A 16584-nucleotide genomic window follows, 5' to 3' on the forward strand; every position below is an offset into this window, starting at 1 on the left:
CCTGAGTCAGCATCGGGGCTCCACCTGGACAATCTAGGTGGGACTCTGAATGCTGAGGGAGTGGGTTGCATTCAGAGGGTGTTGGGGTCAAGGACGGCCCCTCATGGCCAGGCAGGCAGCTCCAGTGTGCCCCACCATTATTAACCTCGGGTCCTGAATGTTTAAGGGCTCTCTGGGGTGAGTAGGCAGGATTCAGGCCAGGTGGCTGAGAAACTGACCAGGACAGGATGTGCTGGGGCAGTTGGCGCTGAGGGTGCTGTGGGAGGCCCCCTCTGCCCGAGCTGTCTTGCAGCTCTTTCAAACTCAGGTTCATGCTGGGGGGTCTAGAATGTAATTCTGGAGCTGAATGTAAAAACTTAACTGGTTACAGGCATGAAACAGCTGTCCTGGGTGGGAGTGGACTGGGGCAGACAGATCGATGGCTTCTCTTCCTTAAATCGATTTACATTGAAATTATTAGTTTGGGTCGTATGCAATCGCCTATATTTGAGCATTTTTTAACCTATAAAAATGGCCATTTTCATATGATGCCACCCAATACACTGTTCAGCCTCCAAATGTCTTGTTCCTTTTAAAGTCCTGTTCCCTGATAATTAAGGGCCAATTAACTTTTAACTTCCTCTTAAAACCTGCCCTTCTTTCTGTATTTCCAGTTTGGGTAAGTGGCACCTCCATCTGCCTAGTTACTCAGGTCAGACACCCCAGTGTCATTCCTAACCCCGCCCAGGCCCCCCCTTCCCATAACTAAAAGTCCTGTCTATTCTAGCTCCTAGACATTTCTTGAATCATCCACTTCTTCACCCCGCCCCCGCCCTCGCGCACCTCAATTCAAAGCTATCATCGTGTCTTGCCAGGATCCCTGCACTAACTTCATCTTCCTGCTTTCACACTCTCCCCGCATCAATCCATTCTCCACACAGCCCCCAGAGTGAGCTTTCAAAAGCGCAAGTCTGATCATGTCATTTCCCTTCTTAAAACTCTTCAGTGACCTCCGTTTACATTTAGAATTAAAATTTAAATCTTACCATGTCCTACCAGACCCTGCATGATCTGACCTCTGCTGTTTTCTCCTCCCAGGGTCCCCCTTGCTCATTAAACTCTGGCCATGGGGACCTTCCTTCAGACGTTCGTATATGCCAAGGTCTTTCCAGAAGGGCTTCCCAGCACACTCATCCTCAGCGTAGCAGGCCTCCCTACTTTGCATTACTAACTACTGTCCCTGCTAGTCTCAGCGGGAACATCTCTCCTCAGAGGTGCCATTGGGATGGCCCTGCACCAGCTATATTCTGCTCCCTCATTATTCTTGCTCACAATTTTCAATTCTTTTCCTCTCTAGAGCTTAGCACAATTTTAATTACATAGTTGTGTGTATTTGTTTCATGTTGCTCTCTCCAACTAGATGGCAAGCTTCCTGGGTGCAGAGCCCCATCTGCCCTACTCACAGCTGTATTCCCTGCGTCTCTGTCCACGGTAGCTGCCTGCAAGAGACACGCTGAGTGATGAACGCTGGAGATGCACGGCTCAGTCCTGCAGGGAATCAGGGGCTGTTGTCCCCCGTTTGATTCCAGAACAGTTTGATTCTGGGCTGCAGTGTGAGCTGGGGGCTTGCTCTTCATCATAGGGCGGCAGGGGGAGGGTCTCATGTTCAGGAGGTGGATGGGAATCATGACAGAAAAAAGTCCAGGAAGAGGGGTCCCCATATTCAGGCCTGCCCTTAACTTTTTTAATGATAATTCAGGCTAATAAACTGTTACATAAAACATGTCCTGTCCTCCTACTTTGACACATATACCTTCAAAATGGCCTGGAAGTCTAGATTTGGATTCAGAAATTTTGGGCTATCGGAGTTTCTTCTTTTTTTTTTTTAATATAAAATTTATTTATTTATTTATTTATTGGCTACATTGGGCCTTTGTTGCTGTGTGCGGGCTTTCTCTAGTTGGGGTGGGCAGGGGCTACTCTTTGTTGCGGTGCGCGGGCTTCTCATTGTCGTGGCTTCTCTTGCTGCGAAGCACAGGCTCTAGGCGTGTAGGCTTCAGTAGTTGTGGCATGTGGGCTCAGTAGTTGTGGCTTGCAGGCTCTAGAGCTCAGGCTCAGTAGTTGTGGTGCACGGGCTTAGTTGCTCCACGGCATGTGGGATCATCCCAGGCCAGGGCTTGAACCTGTGTCCCTTGCATTGGCAGGCAGATTCTTAACCACTGCGCCACCAGGAAAGCCCACTATTGGAGTTTCATACCAGAACTTGGTAGCATAGGAGGAACTGGCCCTTTGCCCCAGAGCCAAGGCCAGCTCAATCTTTTGTTGAGAGTTTTAATCTTCAGTGAGTAACATGGGAACAGAAAACAGAACAGATTTATCCCACAGTGGCCCCTAAGGAAGGGGCCTGAGGCTTGCATTCCCCAAGGCCACCGGGCTTTTTTCTTTCCAAGGCCTGGTTGGTCAGGGTTTTCTTTGGTTCTCTAAGTACTATAGACTGAATATTTATGTTCCCCAAAATTCATATGCTGAAACCTAATTCCCAGTGTGATGGTATTTGGAGGTGAGATCTTTGGGAGGTGATTAGGTCCTGAGGATGGAGTCCTCAGGAATAGAATTAGTGTCCCTAAAAACAGACCCCAGAGAGCTCCCTTGCCCCTTCCACCATGTGAGGACACAGCAAGACAGCTGTCTATGAACCAGGAAGTCTGGCTCTCACCAGACACCGAATCTGCTGTTGACTTGATCTTGGACTTCCCAGCCTCCAGAAACATAAGAAATCAATTTCTGGTGTTTATAAGCCACCTAGAATATCATATTCTTTTACAGCAGCTAAGCTACGACACTGAGCTACCCACACATTTCTAATAAATTCTTTCTCTCACTTTAGTTAGAACCAGAGTTGGTTTCTGTTGCCTGCATCCAAAAATAGTTTCCCATCATTCTTAAATATTTTGAAGAATGTGATTTTTAAATGGCTATATGTATTATATTCACTTATTTGGCTGATATCCTGTTTTTTTATGCTTTCCTGGTAATAGCATTACCACTTTCAATCCATCTCTCCTTTTTTTCAGTTCTGATACATTCCCTGAGCACATAATGAGTAAAATGGCAGAAGCAAGCAAGCTAGAGGAAGTCTTCTTATAGGAAACATGGCTTGTTTCTGACATCCTAAAGGAATCCTTTCACTGGCCAATTTTGTTCCACTGTTTAGTCATTCATTCTTTAATTTATAATCCGTTCTTAACATTGGAAGGATCCTATGGATTTTCTAGGCAGGAATAGCATCTTGGCTTCCCGCTTCAATTAATTGGTCAGAATTACTTGAGTGTTGTGAACTCAGCGGGAAAATTGTGTCATAATTAGTTCTTCACGTTCGACATGGTCATGGAAGGTGGAAGTCTGGATATATGTACCACATATTTGTCATTCCTGATCTAATGCAACTTCCCATCTAGTCTGAAAATTCTCTGATCTATAGTATTGCTCTGAGATGGTTTCTGACTAAGCACATTCATTGGAACAGCTCACTTCATATTTGGATTTCTCCTTTTGTTATTAAGTTCTTCCCTGGGAGGATAGGGCAGAGTAAGGGGCTGGGTTGATTTAGATAACCTAAAGCTAATTCTGATTGACTGCCACTGACTAGTTATGTGATTCTAGGGAGTAACAGTCTCTTCGGGCCTTGGTCTTCCACCTGAGAAATGAAAAACTTGAACTGAGTAGCCACAAAGTTTCCTTCCAGCTTGAAGATCCTATTATTCATGTGAGTCAGTATTTGCCTCACAGAGACATGTTCTATTGGCCTCACTTACACAGTAGGGCTTACGTGAGAGCCCTTCAAATATTGGAGGACCAATGGCCTTCTGAGCTTTTTGTTACCAGCTAAACATGCCCAGTTTCTTTAATCATTTCTCATATGATGAGGTTTCCAGACTTTTCACCATCTGGTCATTCTTTTCTGGACACTTAAGTTTTCCAGTGTCTCCCTGGAGGTGTGGCTCCCAGAACTGGACCTGGGCTAGTCGTGCAGTGGGGGTATCCCTACTCTTTTTTTTTTTTTTTTTTGATGTGGACCACTTTTAAAGTCTTTATTGAATTTGTTACAATATTGCTTCTGTTTTATGTTTTGGTTTTTTGCCACGAGGCATGTGGGATCTTAGCTCCCCGACCAGGGATCGAACCCACACCCCCTGCACTGGAAGGCGAAATCTTAACCACTGGACCACCAGGGAAGTCCCCTATCCCCACTCTTTACCCATGTGATCAGCCTGCCCCTCCTGGCCGATGGGACCCGTGCTGACCAGTGCACAGCCCACTAAAACTTTCCTGAATCTAGGGATATATTGTATATTTTAGAGGCCCTCCTTCAACCTGCATGCAGAACGGATGCAGGGAGTCAAATCTGGAAGGAGATGGTGCTTCCTCCGAAGACCAGTACGTAACCAAGTGCTGATGAACTGAATAGGTGCTACTTCTTGATAAACGTGGAAGGAAGATTTGCCAGAGGTATCACTAATGTTTGCAGTAGTCTTTTTTTATTTATCAATTTTTAAAATTGAAGTATAGTTGGTTTACAATGTTATATTAGTTTCAAGTGTACAAAATAGTAATTCAATATTTCATAGATTATACTCCATTTAAAGTTATTCTAAAATAATGGCTATAATTCCCTGTGCCATACAATATATCCTTATAGCTTATTTATTTTATGCACTGTAGTTTGTACTTCTTAATCCCCTACCCCTATCTTGCCCCACCCTCCTTTACTCTCCCCAGTATTTTTTTGTTTTTAGAAATGAGGCATTGGGTGCTCATAGCTCCACTGGTGAGAAAATGTGTCTCTAACCCTTCTCTCTTGCAATACCCTCTCCGCTCCATTCCCTCTGACATCTTGGCACATGACCCCTTTGCTGGAGCAGCTCTTGTATTTACACAGGACAGGTACAAAGGCTTTTGCTCAAAGGAGATATAATGAAAACAAGGAAAAGCAAACACAGATTTGGAGTGGATTCTGGTCTGACCGTGAGCCCACTAGAGTTAATGGTGCCAAGGTCATTACGGGAGGAATCTGACACTCAAACAGAAGGAGTCGCTCCTGGCTTCCCTAACCCCAGGGACGGGGTGTTCTGAAGATCACAAGGTCCCAAGTGCTGTGGCCCCAGACCATCACTATGGTCCTCCCCTTTCCTTCCCCACCCCCTTTGTTTTGGCCCGGTTGCCCTGGCCTCTGATCTCCTCTTCATAAACCCCAACTATGCTCCCCCTCAGGGCCTTTGCATCCTCTGCTCTCTGGAACGCTCTTTGCCCAGCCACTGCATGGCTCACTCCACTGCACTAGGCTTCTGTTCACATGTCACCTCATCAGGAGGAGGTGCTCTCTGATCATCTTATCTAAGACAGACCCCTTCTCCCCAACACACCATTCTCTTGCCATTTACTCCACCTTAGCTTTCTTAATAGAACTTACCCACATGTGACATGTGCTTACTTGCTTATTTATATTATCTAGAATATAAACTCCGTGAAGGAAGGACATTGCTTTACTCACTACTGAGTCCCCAGTGCCCTGAAGTGTATGCTTTACTCACTACTGAGTCCCCAGTGCCCTGAAGTGTATGCTTTACTCACTACTGAGTCTCCAGTGCCCTGAAGTGTATGCTTTACTCACTACTGAGTCCTCAGTGCCCTGAAGTGTACCCAGTGCATGCCGCACACTCAATAAATATTTGTTCCTGTGTGACTTTTAAAGCATCAATCCCAATGCTTTTCAACACGAACACTGTGGTGGGTTAATTAGTCCACTAGTGGACAAATGAGTCGTTGGGGATGGGAACCTCAGATGATTTGAGCAGCGTGAATATGTTCAAAAGGCCCTGGCATACCACACAACAAAACCACTGTCTACATGAAGTCACCAAGGGTTACTGCGTGAAGGAGAACTGTGGGTCCTATCCCATCCAGAACTGCTCTGATCTGAGGCGGGGCCCTGGAGATGAAGGGAAGAGAGAAGGGGAGTGGTGTGTGTGTGTGTGTGTGTGTGTGTGTGTGTTTCCCACATTGAACCACCATTGGTCATTTGCTAGACCCTGGGCTTTCTCTTTCACATCAGTTTTAAAGACTAAGGTCAGTTTTGCCTGGTTCATTGACCAGGCCTGGGGAAAGCCTCTGATGACAGGTGGCAGCAACATTAGCTGCTGTGGCCATGTGCACTGTTCAGGTGGACTTGGAAGAAGGTGATAGGAGAGAAGTGGATGCAGGGGAGGCATAAGGACTAGGCAAAGTCAGGTGGCCAGCAAGGGACCTCTGTGCAGAGCCAGCAGGCAGGGAAATTCCAGGACTAGTCGTGTGCAGGAGTGGCCATATGAATCTGGAGGCCAGCTGAGCTGACCATTTGTCCAAAGTGAAGTGACTACCCAGGAACTGGGGAGAAGAGGGAAGCCCCTTGTACAGGGCTGACATCCTGGGTGGAGGGATTGAAGCCGCCCTGGGAAAATACTTCAAAATCTACCCCTGTTTCTTCAATGCCTTCATCCTCTATCAATAAGACTTGAGTGAGGTCCCAGAAAAAAATCTAGTTACACTTGGGAGGGAGTAATGCTGGAACATATCATCTACTAATTCTTAAGTGTAAGTTTAGCTCATCAATTATTTTTTCCAGTGGCAATATTCCAGAGCTTTTTAAGACAGAATCGTTCAGTGGCAGATTGTGTTTTGCAGAGATGGCCACAATAATAATACCTTCCATCCCACATGTGCTCCTTTCAAAGTGACCTTGAACATCTTCCCATTGAGTGGTGGGTCACTTGAACTTGGGTGGATCTTCTGCACTTGCATCTGAAAATGAGTGTGGCAGATATTTGGATGCCTCAGCTCCTTTCCCTCCATAATTTCCCTTCTGTTTAGTTTTTCCTGGCTCCTCCCTCTCTCAGTCTCAGGCAGAGACCCTCATCCTGAGCTGAGCTGATTTTCTTGAAGTTGTGCAAGAACTTCCTGTTGGCTGAGAAATTTAATCTCTCTTTTTCTGGTCACTGTGCTAGACAGTGAGGAGAGAATCTCAAACCCAACTCCAGCTCCTGTGGGAGGCATGATGGTCAGTGCTGAGGGTGAAGATGTCAATTAAAAAGATGTTACCAGCAAAATGGCACCCATCCCAACCATGAGATATCAACCATCCCTTGATTGTCTAGAACTGTAAATTACCTGTGAGGACCATGAACTTGCAAGTCCTTTAAGCCGGAAAGAGAAAGCCTTGACCCCCATGTCTCTTCTTCATCAGGTTCTAGACATTTTCTTATAATTCCTTGGTTGTGGGAAACATCAGGGTCTCAAATGACAGGGGCTGGGGTTAGGACTGAAAGTGGATGATTGTCTAATGTCTTTTAGAGGCCAGGACCCAGGCTGGAAGTAATCCTTTGATGCTGGTTGGTTAATAGTTGTGTTAGTCTGCTAGGGCTGCCATAACAAGATACCACAGAATGCGTGGCTTAAACGACAGAAATTTATTTTCTCAGTCTTGGAGACTGGAAGTCCAAGACCAAGATGTTAGCGGGTTTGGTTTCTCCCAAGGCCTCTCTCCTTGGCTTGCCGAGGGCTTCCTTCTCTCTGTGTCCTTCCATGGCTTTTTATTTCTGTGTGTGCATTCCTGGTGTCTCTCCCTCTTCTTATAAGGACACCAGTCATATCGGATTAGGGTCATCTCAATGACCTCATTTAACCTTAATTATCTCTTTAAAGACCCTATCTCCAAACACAGTCATATCCTTAGATATTGGGGGTTAGGATATCAACATGTGAATTTAAAGGGGACAAATTCAATCCATAACAATACTTCATGAACAGTGGTGGAGGAGTGAGTGCCCTGGACAGTCAATCTATGGATCCTGGAGAACTTCCAGTGTCCTTGAGGGGACGTCCTGCTGGGCCCATGTTTCCCAGAGCAGAGCCAGGACACACAACCAGGGGAGAGGGAAGGGGGAAGGTTTGGAAGGTTGTGCCAGTGTTTCCTGTTCTCCCAGTGTGACGGCTGCCCAGGCTGCTCCTGAGAGGTGGTACAGGAGTCTCACAGGAGGTACGAGGTCCATGGTTGTTTCCAGGTACCAGCTACATCCCAGAGCATCATGTGGCTAGGCAGTGGGGTTCCTCATGATCCAGGCATTACTCATGGTAGACCCTACACAAGGGGGTTCTCTGTCTCTGGAGCCACTTCACCAGCACAGACATCCTTCTTCTTTTTCCCTGGCAAGGAGATCAGAATGAAGGTTACCCCTCCAATGTTTGTACCTAAGGCCTCTGAATCCTGACGGTCCTAGCTCAAGGTCAGACAAGGAACAGCTCTCCTGGTTTTCTAAGACCCTGGAAAAGGAGATGCTTCAAGGACAGGAAGTTCTTCCTAATGTCTAGACTTTCTCTGCAATTATGGCACGCATTTAGCTGTAGAAGGTATAGAAACTTAGAGCTGGGATGGACCCAGTTAAATGACTAGGCAGAAGCCACGTGGCAGAGCCAAGGGTCAGCCTCCAGATGCCCTGGATAGAGCCTTTCCACTATCCCCAGTAGTTGGATTCTCTCTACCCTTCTCAGTGTCCAAAGCTGCTCTTTTCTGAGCCTTGAAAACATTAGGCGAAGTGAAAGAAGTCAGTCACAAAGGATCACACTGTGCATGACTCCATTTACAGGAGAGACTGTCCAGAAGAGACAGTCTAGAGACAGAAAGGATTGCCTGGGGCTGGTAGGGAAAGGGGGACTAGGGAGTGATGACTAAGGGGCTTGGGAATTTCTTTTTGGGGTAATGAGAATGTTCTCAAATTGAGTGTGGTGATGGATGAACAACTCTGTGACTGTAATAAAAGCCATTGAGTTTTACACTTGATATGCATGAATTACATGGTACGTGAATTATAGTCCAATAAAGCTGTTAAAACAAAAAGCTGCTCGCTTCCTGGCTTCCACCTTCTTACCACAAATCCTGGGGGCTGTCTGAGGCAAAGGGCCAGGTCAGACCCTCTCAGGAGCAGACCGGCCCCTAGGTGGAGTGTGACCTCTGCTGCTCCCTCTTCCCTCCCTTGCCTGTGGGAAAGACATACAGGAGCCAGCCAGCCAGCCCAGCTGCATGCTCAGTGGCTGGGCCAAGACTCTTGCCTTTTAGGACACATCCACTGAAGTCTTATGCCTCCTTCTCCTTGCTGACCCACTTTCTCCATCCTGGGACCAGCCAGACAGCCTAGGATGGACATGTCCACGAAGCCCAGGTCAGCTGGGGTAGTTCTTTCAGGAGCTGGATGGAGAGCACAGAACCCAGCTTGACCTCTGAGTGTCCCCTTCCCTCTTCTCCTGGGGGAAGGAGGCCCTAGCAGTCCCTGGCCAGAGAGGTGCTTCTCTCAGGGAGCCTTTCCTAGGATGATGGGCAAGAAGGAGTTGGGATTCATCTAGATTTTCACTCAACACACCTTTATTGATACCAGCTATGTTCCAGGAACCCTTGCTAGGTGTCAGGGGGGTGGTGACTCAGCCTTTGTCTTTCAAGACCTGAGAACTCCGTGGGAGAGTGAGGGCAGTAAGTGCTGTGACTGAGATGAGCACTGGAGAGTCAAGGCAGGACACAAACCCAGCCTGGGTGTGGGAGAGAAGGTCGGGAAGGCTTCCTGCAGGGGGCACACCTTGAAGATGGTGGAGGTGACAGCCAAATGAAGAAGGCGAGTTGGGTGGGAAGTTATGGAAAATGTGTTCCAGACAGAAAGAGTAGAATGTGTAAATGCCTTCAGAGGCACACAAGAGAGTAGCTCATTTGAAAACTGCTAAAGGAACTTCAGGTGGTTCAGTCTGACTGGAGACCAGAATATTAGATGGAGAGGGCCAAGAGATGACATGGGAGAGGTAAGCCTAAATAGGAGGAGGTCCAAACTTGGCCCTCCTTCCCAGAAGACTTACCTCCTCCAGCCACCCCCAGCCCCTGCAGGACTCCTACCTGAGCAGGGGCCCCAGTGCCAGGCAGAGAGACCAGCCAGGATCACGAGCAGCAAGACAGGCACCACCACCAGTAGCACATCTTTGTAGGAGGCCATCCCTGGAGCTGGACATGGAGGGGGCCGGGTCGCAGGTGGACTGGATGCTTCACAATCCCTCAACCACTGATCCCCAGCCCTTGGCATACCTGCTTGGTGATGGCAGCTCTCCCAGGGGGTGACTGTGGCCAAGTCCCAGCTGACAGGGTTTGAGACAATGCAGGAATAGGCCACACCTTTGTCACCTGGTCCCAGTGACACACTCAGCACCTGTCCGTCCATGAAGAGGCCACCTGGCTTGATATCAAGGTCAATGTTTCCCTCCCGTCGCCAGCTATAGGTTATGTCGCTGATGTTGGGAGCCCAACAGGACAGGAACACTTGGCAGGTCTTGGAGGGCTGAGCATCCCCTGATACAGCAATGAATACTTGCACCATGGGCCTGGGCACTGCATCTGAGCAAGAACATCAGAGCCAGTGTGGGTTATAGGGATGCTGAGCGGGGCCCATAGCTCCAGCTCTGGGATCCATGCAGGGCTAGATGCCACCTCTGGCTAGGCCACTCTGGCTCTAAAGCCTCCTCAGTCTCCCATTGCCCACAGGACAGAAGCTGAATTTCTAAGTCTGGTATTCAAAATTCTTCATTAAATGGTTGATGTCAACTTCTCCAGCTGTACCTCCTGCTGACCCACCCCACCCATCTTAATTAATTTCCTGTTCTCCCAAACGTGTCATGCTCTTCTTCATATCTTTCATATGGCTCAGCTGTACACATATGCTTTTCTCGTCTCACCCTCCTAGAAAACTCCTACCTATCCTCCAAGGCCCAGCTTGGACACACTGCTTACTGCTCTGATTATGAAGCCTTCTCTGATATTCCAGGTATGGCTCTGAGCCCTCTGAGAACTCTCTGTATCCCTTGTCATCAAATTTCCCTGATACATGATACATCAGTCAGAGAGACAACAAACGTTTGTTAAGGTAAGCACAAAAACAAACACATTCCTGGACTTTTGGAGCTTTTGGAGTTTGGTGAGGAAGACATACTAACAAGTGATTATAAATAACTAAGAAAATTTTTACAAGGATGCAAAATTCTGTGAAGGAGCAGACCAGGGGGTAGGGGCTCTGCCTTGTATCTCCATAACCCTTGCTCTCAAGGTGCTCAGCTACCTGGGCCATTGGACAAATTGGTGTCCTGGCATCCCAGGCCATGGCTGCCCTTTCCTACTTCGGTTGATGAGTAGATCATGAGTCTCGTGGCAAAGGGGGCCAGTGGGAGAGCATTCTGGCAACAACGGGAGGGCTCAGTCTCTGAGAGCATTCCAAAGTTAAGCTGAGTAAAACCTCATTAATGCCAGCTCAATCTGGTGGGATTTGTGATATGAAAAAAGAAAAGATTTGCTGGGTGCACTAATAGTATAAACAAAGATTACAGGGGAGGGAGATATTTACAGTACTTAAGAGGACAAGCTGCTTCCAAACACGATCAGGCACAGTAGAAACACCCATTGACATTTCTGGTAACTGATCTGCTAATTCAAATCATTCTTATCTATTGTCAAAGCAGAGCTCCTAAGGACGGCTGCTTGGCAGCTTTGTGCAATTAGTTCTAATCACGCTACGTATTTGGAAGCAATAAAACAGCAATTTCCTTAAAATCTGTAATTCAGATGCTGAGAACAAGGCATTTTAGAGCTTAGTGGGGTGGGTGCTGCATGTATTATCACATTCAACGTCCTCATTTCACATATGTGGCAGCTGAGACTCAGAACGGGAGAGAGCCTCCCTAGCTGCCTGTATGGTTGTGAAGGCTGTCCACTGTGCAGGGACACTGGGCTCAGAGGGTAACAGGTGAGAGGGGGGTGCTGAATTCCAGCCAGCACTCTTCTTGCCAACATGGTGCAACATGGATCAGGGTCCTGTGCATCCAAAAGGACACACATTTGATTGTACACTGGCAGCCCGTGTGGCTCACCTAAGTGATGAGCCAGTTATCTTCCTCTAGGTGTGGGAGGGTCTCTCTCTTTCCAGTTTGCTACTGCCTTTCTCTCCCTCAGTGTTTTGCTCTGCCCAGCTATCACCCCTACTCTCCATTCTTAAATTTGGACCTTTTCCTCCCCCTTATTCTATCTCAATTTCTGAGGTTTTACTGAAATAGGGGTCACTGACATATCTTTTCCAAGTCACTAGATACATGAATAGGAGCTCAAAGGCCATTTTATCTTTACCAGCAGAAATACGGTGGCAGTGGTAGAAGTGTAGGTGGTGATGGTGCTGCAGGTGATGGAGGGCATGGTGGTGGTGGTTGTGGAGGTGCTGGTTGTGACAGAAGTGGAGGTGAAGTTGCTGGAAAGAAAGACCCATCCAGCCTCCAGTGAATTCAGTCACCCCAGCTGAGGTGCTGAGAGCAGCTTTATGAATGACCCTAACAAACCTATGTAGAACAGAGGATCTGCTCAGCTGAGCCCTGCCAAGTCAGACTTGTGAGAAACAAAAATATTTGTTGTTTTTAACCAGTAAGTTTGGGGATGGTTTATTTTGGCAATAACAAATAACAGAGAATACCATGAATGATGTAAATTTAAAATCTCTCAATACATCTAAAAGAGCTCTTTTAAGAAACATGACATAGGGCTTCCCTGGTGGTGCAGTGGTTGAGAATCTGCCTGCTAATGCAGGGGACACGGGTTCAAGCCCTGGTCTGGGAGGATCCCACATGCCGCGGAGCAACTAGGTCCGTGAGCCACAACTACTGAGCCTGCGCGTCTGGAGCCTGTGCTCCACAACAAGAGAGGCTGCGATAGTGAGAGGCCCGCGCACCGCAATGAAGGGTGGCCCCTGCTTGCCACAACTAGAGAAAGCCCTCGCACAGAAACGAAGACCCAACACAGCAAAAATAAATAAATTAATTAATAAACTCCTACCCCCATCTTCAAAAAAATTTTAAAAAATGACATAAAAATTCTATACTTTAGTTACCATGAATTTTTCAATTAAAAACATTGTGTCATGGTTTAATTGCAATATTTATTTTTCTTTTTGGTGGTGCATAAAATAATGGCACGTCTTATAAACTGTTATCTTAGAATTGATGATGTCTAGGCCAGCCTCTATCCCAGATGCTTTCTCAAATGCCACTGATTTACCTTTATTGGGATTTTCATGGTAATATTACTATACTGTTTTTACAAGTGAGAAAGGTCAATATCAGGGGGTAAGTATTGTGTCCAAGGCCACTGAGATAAGAAAAGACCAAGCTAGAGTTCAGACCAGGACTGTGGGGTGGAAAAGCCTGGCTGCCCCAGCCAGAAGCTCACCTACGAGAACCCGAGGAGTTTTCTTACCTGTGGCTGTGGGGAAGCAGCTGTTCCCTGAATCAGCCATGAGGTCAGAGGCCAGAGGTTTCTAGACCCCAACTCTCCCCAGTTTCCAGGACCCAGGATGCCTTTGCGGAGCTTTGTGGGAAGAGGTGGGGCAGAGAGCCTGAGTCAGGCCCACTCACCATACACCTTGAGCTGCAGGGTCTGGGTCCAGGCTCGACCTTCCTTGTCCACCAGCAGCACGGAGAAGTTGCCGCTGTCTCCAGACTCCAGTGGCCGCAGCTCCAAGCTGAGGTTGCTGTGCAGCTGGGCTCGGCCCAGGAAGCGGGAGTGGTACAGCGTCTCCAGAGACCCCCGGAAAAACGTGGCCAGGAGCTCCTCTGAAGGCCAGAGGGATCTCCAGATGGCCTCTCGGATTTGGAAGCCGTGAGGGCGCTCTGCCACCAGCAGCGCCGAGCCCCCGACCTGGCCCTGAACTTGGGCACCGGTGACAATGAAGGGAAGTAGTGCTGAAAGGACAGAACCCCATCACTCTGCCTGCCCCAAACATCCTCATCTCTCTCCTGCATGCAGCTGAGCTGCTGCAGAGCAAGGGAGGGCCCTTCTCTCCACACTCCCTCCACCCAAGCTGAGAGTGCACTGCGCCAGGGACTGGGAATAAAACAGTGAGGAAGGGAATCCAGTCCCTGTGCTCATGGAGCTCAGACTCTTCAGACAGCAATTTACCGTGACGGCAAAAATGGGTGCCCGGGGAGAACACAGGTAGGCTGATAGGGTGACCTTGCCAGGCCTTGAGGGACTCAGAGAAGAAAAGGTTAAGCTGAGATCGGAAAGAGGAATGGGAATCAGCCAGGCCAAGCAGAGGGCGGCCTGGAGTGAGGATGGGGAAGTGTTAGAGACTGAGTGGGCAGCACACACAGAGGCCCGGACGGTGAGAGAGCTCGGTGCACTGTGGGGAACTGAGAGGGAGTAAGAAATAGCACTGCAGAGTCTGCGGGAGCCAGATCCTGCAGGGCCCTAAAAGCAACCTTGGAGTTTGGGCTTTATCCTTGGAGCGATGGGGGGCCTTGGATAGTCTTTAAGTAAGAGAGTGACGTGATTAGATCCATGGTTAGAAAGACAACTCCAGCAGAGGTGTGCAGGCTGCACAGGAGGTGGGGCAAGACTGAGCCTGCGTCTATTAATCCCAAGGAGAGTGGGATTGTACTTGTCCTGGAAGTACAATGGAAACTTGTACTGAGGAAGGGAGCAGTTGAGACAGGCAGAAGTGGGAGGAATGGAGGGATTGCTGTGTGTAGTCAGGGGGACCTGGTAACAGATTAGATCTGGGGAGTGAGGCAGCCAGGAGTCAAGGAGGGCTCCCAGGTCCTTGGGACCCACTGGATGCCATTCTCTGTGATCCAGAACAGGAGGAGAAACAGAATGGGGTGAGATGTCAGGAGGCTGTTTTGCTGGGAACATATTCAGTGTGACTTGTGTGGGTGACACTTCTGCTTGAAGTGTCCCTCTGACTCCTCTGCTGACTAATTTCTGCTCCTCCTTGAAGCATCACTGCCTCCCCTGGCCTCTGCCATCTGTCACTGCAGGTTACAAACTCTCTCCGTGTTCCCACAGCGGGCTGAAATCACCACTACAAATGCTCCTATCCCTCTATTGTGACCACTTGTTTATGAGTCCCATGAGACCATGAGTTTCTCTTCTCATGTTTGTACTTCCTGTGCCCAAACACAGTTTAGGAGTGGGATGTAGGAGAAGCTCGGCAGATATACTGAATGCATGACGAAACTGGCTGAGGACTTCCCTCGTACCCAGCACAGTGGTGGGCACGAGGGTTCAGAGCAGAATAAAAGCAGATGGAGAACACACCCAAGTGCTGGGAGTTTGGTTAGGGAGCCGTGTTCTGGATGATCACTCAGCCAGCTGCTGGTAACTCCAGTCTCCTGTCCGTCTCACTGCCCTGCCAGCCCCAGTCATCTCAGTCCTAACTGGGGATGGCTTCAGGGTTAAGGCACAGTGGAGACGTCACATAAAGAGAGCGTAGCACTGGATGTCAATCAAGACTCCTGTTCTATCCTGCCCTGGCTCTGCCACGAACAAGCTGTGCAATCTTCAGCCTACCTCTTCCCTCTAAAGGCTTCCGTTGTCCCATTCGTAAAGCAAGGGGGTGCATTCAATCAGTGGTACTCATCGCTTTTACCATTCAGAAAAATTATTTTTGCTTCCCATGTCCACGGATTTGAAAGATTTGTGAACCAAACAGATACCCTCTTTTTGGCAGGATTTCTTCCCATGTTTAGAAATGATGAAATCTGCAGACTTTTGGAGCCAGGAACTCAGGTGGGGACACCAGACAAAATCATCTTGAAGTCCCTATGAGTTCCTGACACAAACAAAAGTGTCTGAGTATTTGCCACACCCCATGGCTCCCATCCCCTGGCCTAACAGTGCTGGCCCTTGTCATACTGGCCACTTGTTAACCAAGGGAGGGAAGTCAGGCATCGGACAGGATGGAGGGGTGTCGCCCAGTGTTGAAGAGACCTGATTTGTCTCTTCTGACATCACACCGCTATCGACCACCCCAAGTCCACAGGCAATATATTAACTTGCTTTTGTCTCTCCTCCCTCTTCAATGCCCACTTCCACAGACCTGCAGGGAGGAGTCTCAGCTCTCCCACAGGCTGTTGGAAAGACATCCTCAGATTGTAAGAGCCCTGCCCTCCCCTGCTCTCCCCAGACCACATTTAGAATTTGCATGTGTTAACACTGCCAGACCCTCACATTCTCACGACCATCTCTTTCAAAACCAATGGTACCACCAGCCTCAGTTTTAACCTCTTTGGGCCACAAAACAGCTTGTGTCTCAGGGACATGGAGGTTCCTTGTGCTGTCATCCTTCTATCCAAGATCGTGCATCTCTTTGCCTCTGCCTAGCTTTTAAGGTTGCCCAAGAACTTGCTTCAGTCTTCCCTACCCCTCCACAGCTCCTGGGTTCTCACTTGGGTGGGGGAGAGGATCCTGCCCGGATGTCTGGGGAAGGGACTTCAGCTCTCTGAGGCCAGGCCACCCACCTGCCCCACTTACCTTCCCAGAGAAGCAGACTCCACAGGGACCACACGGTCATACTTCGGAGAGGCAGGCAAAGTCGCTCGACAGCCAAATCCAGAGCATCCCAGGTCAAGTGGATGCATGGAAGGAGCTGTGGTCCTTCTGGAAAGTCCCATGGTTAGAAGGAGGAATGTTGACTCAGAACAGGACGCCCTGAAAGTGAAAATATCCAG

At 48.4% G+C, this 16584-nt stretch overlaps 1 protein-coding gene across 1 annotated transcript; it reads right to left on the bottom strand.

Moving 5' to 3' along the window:
- Positions 1 to 7443: 7443 nt before the first annotated feature.
- On the bottom strand, positions 7444 to 16427 carry SLAMF8 (SLAM family member 8; the record flags this gene model as incomplete). The annotated part of the gene is made up of 5 exons (XM_081225054.1): positions 7444 to 8217; positions 9947 to 10051; positions 10133 to 10438; positions 13489 to 13815; positions 16388 to 16427. The coding sequence occupies 5 exons, from the start codon at positions 16425 to 16427 to the stop codon at positions 8153 to 8155; spliced, it is 843 nt and encodes a 280-aa protein (XP_081081180.1). The 3' UTR covers positions 7444 to 8152.
- Positions 16428 to 16584: the final 157 nt, after the last annotated feature.

The sequence above is a fragment of the Mesoplodon bidens genome, assembly GCF_964165515.1.
Source record: "Mesoplodon bidens genome assembly, chromosome: 2".
Taxonomy (NCBI): domain Eukaryota; kingdom Metazoa; phylum Chordata; class Mammalia; order Artiodactyla; family Ziphiidae; genus Mesoplodon; species Mesoplodon bidens.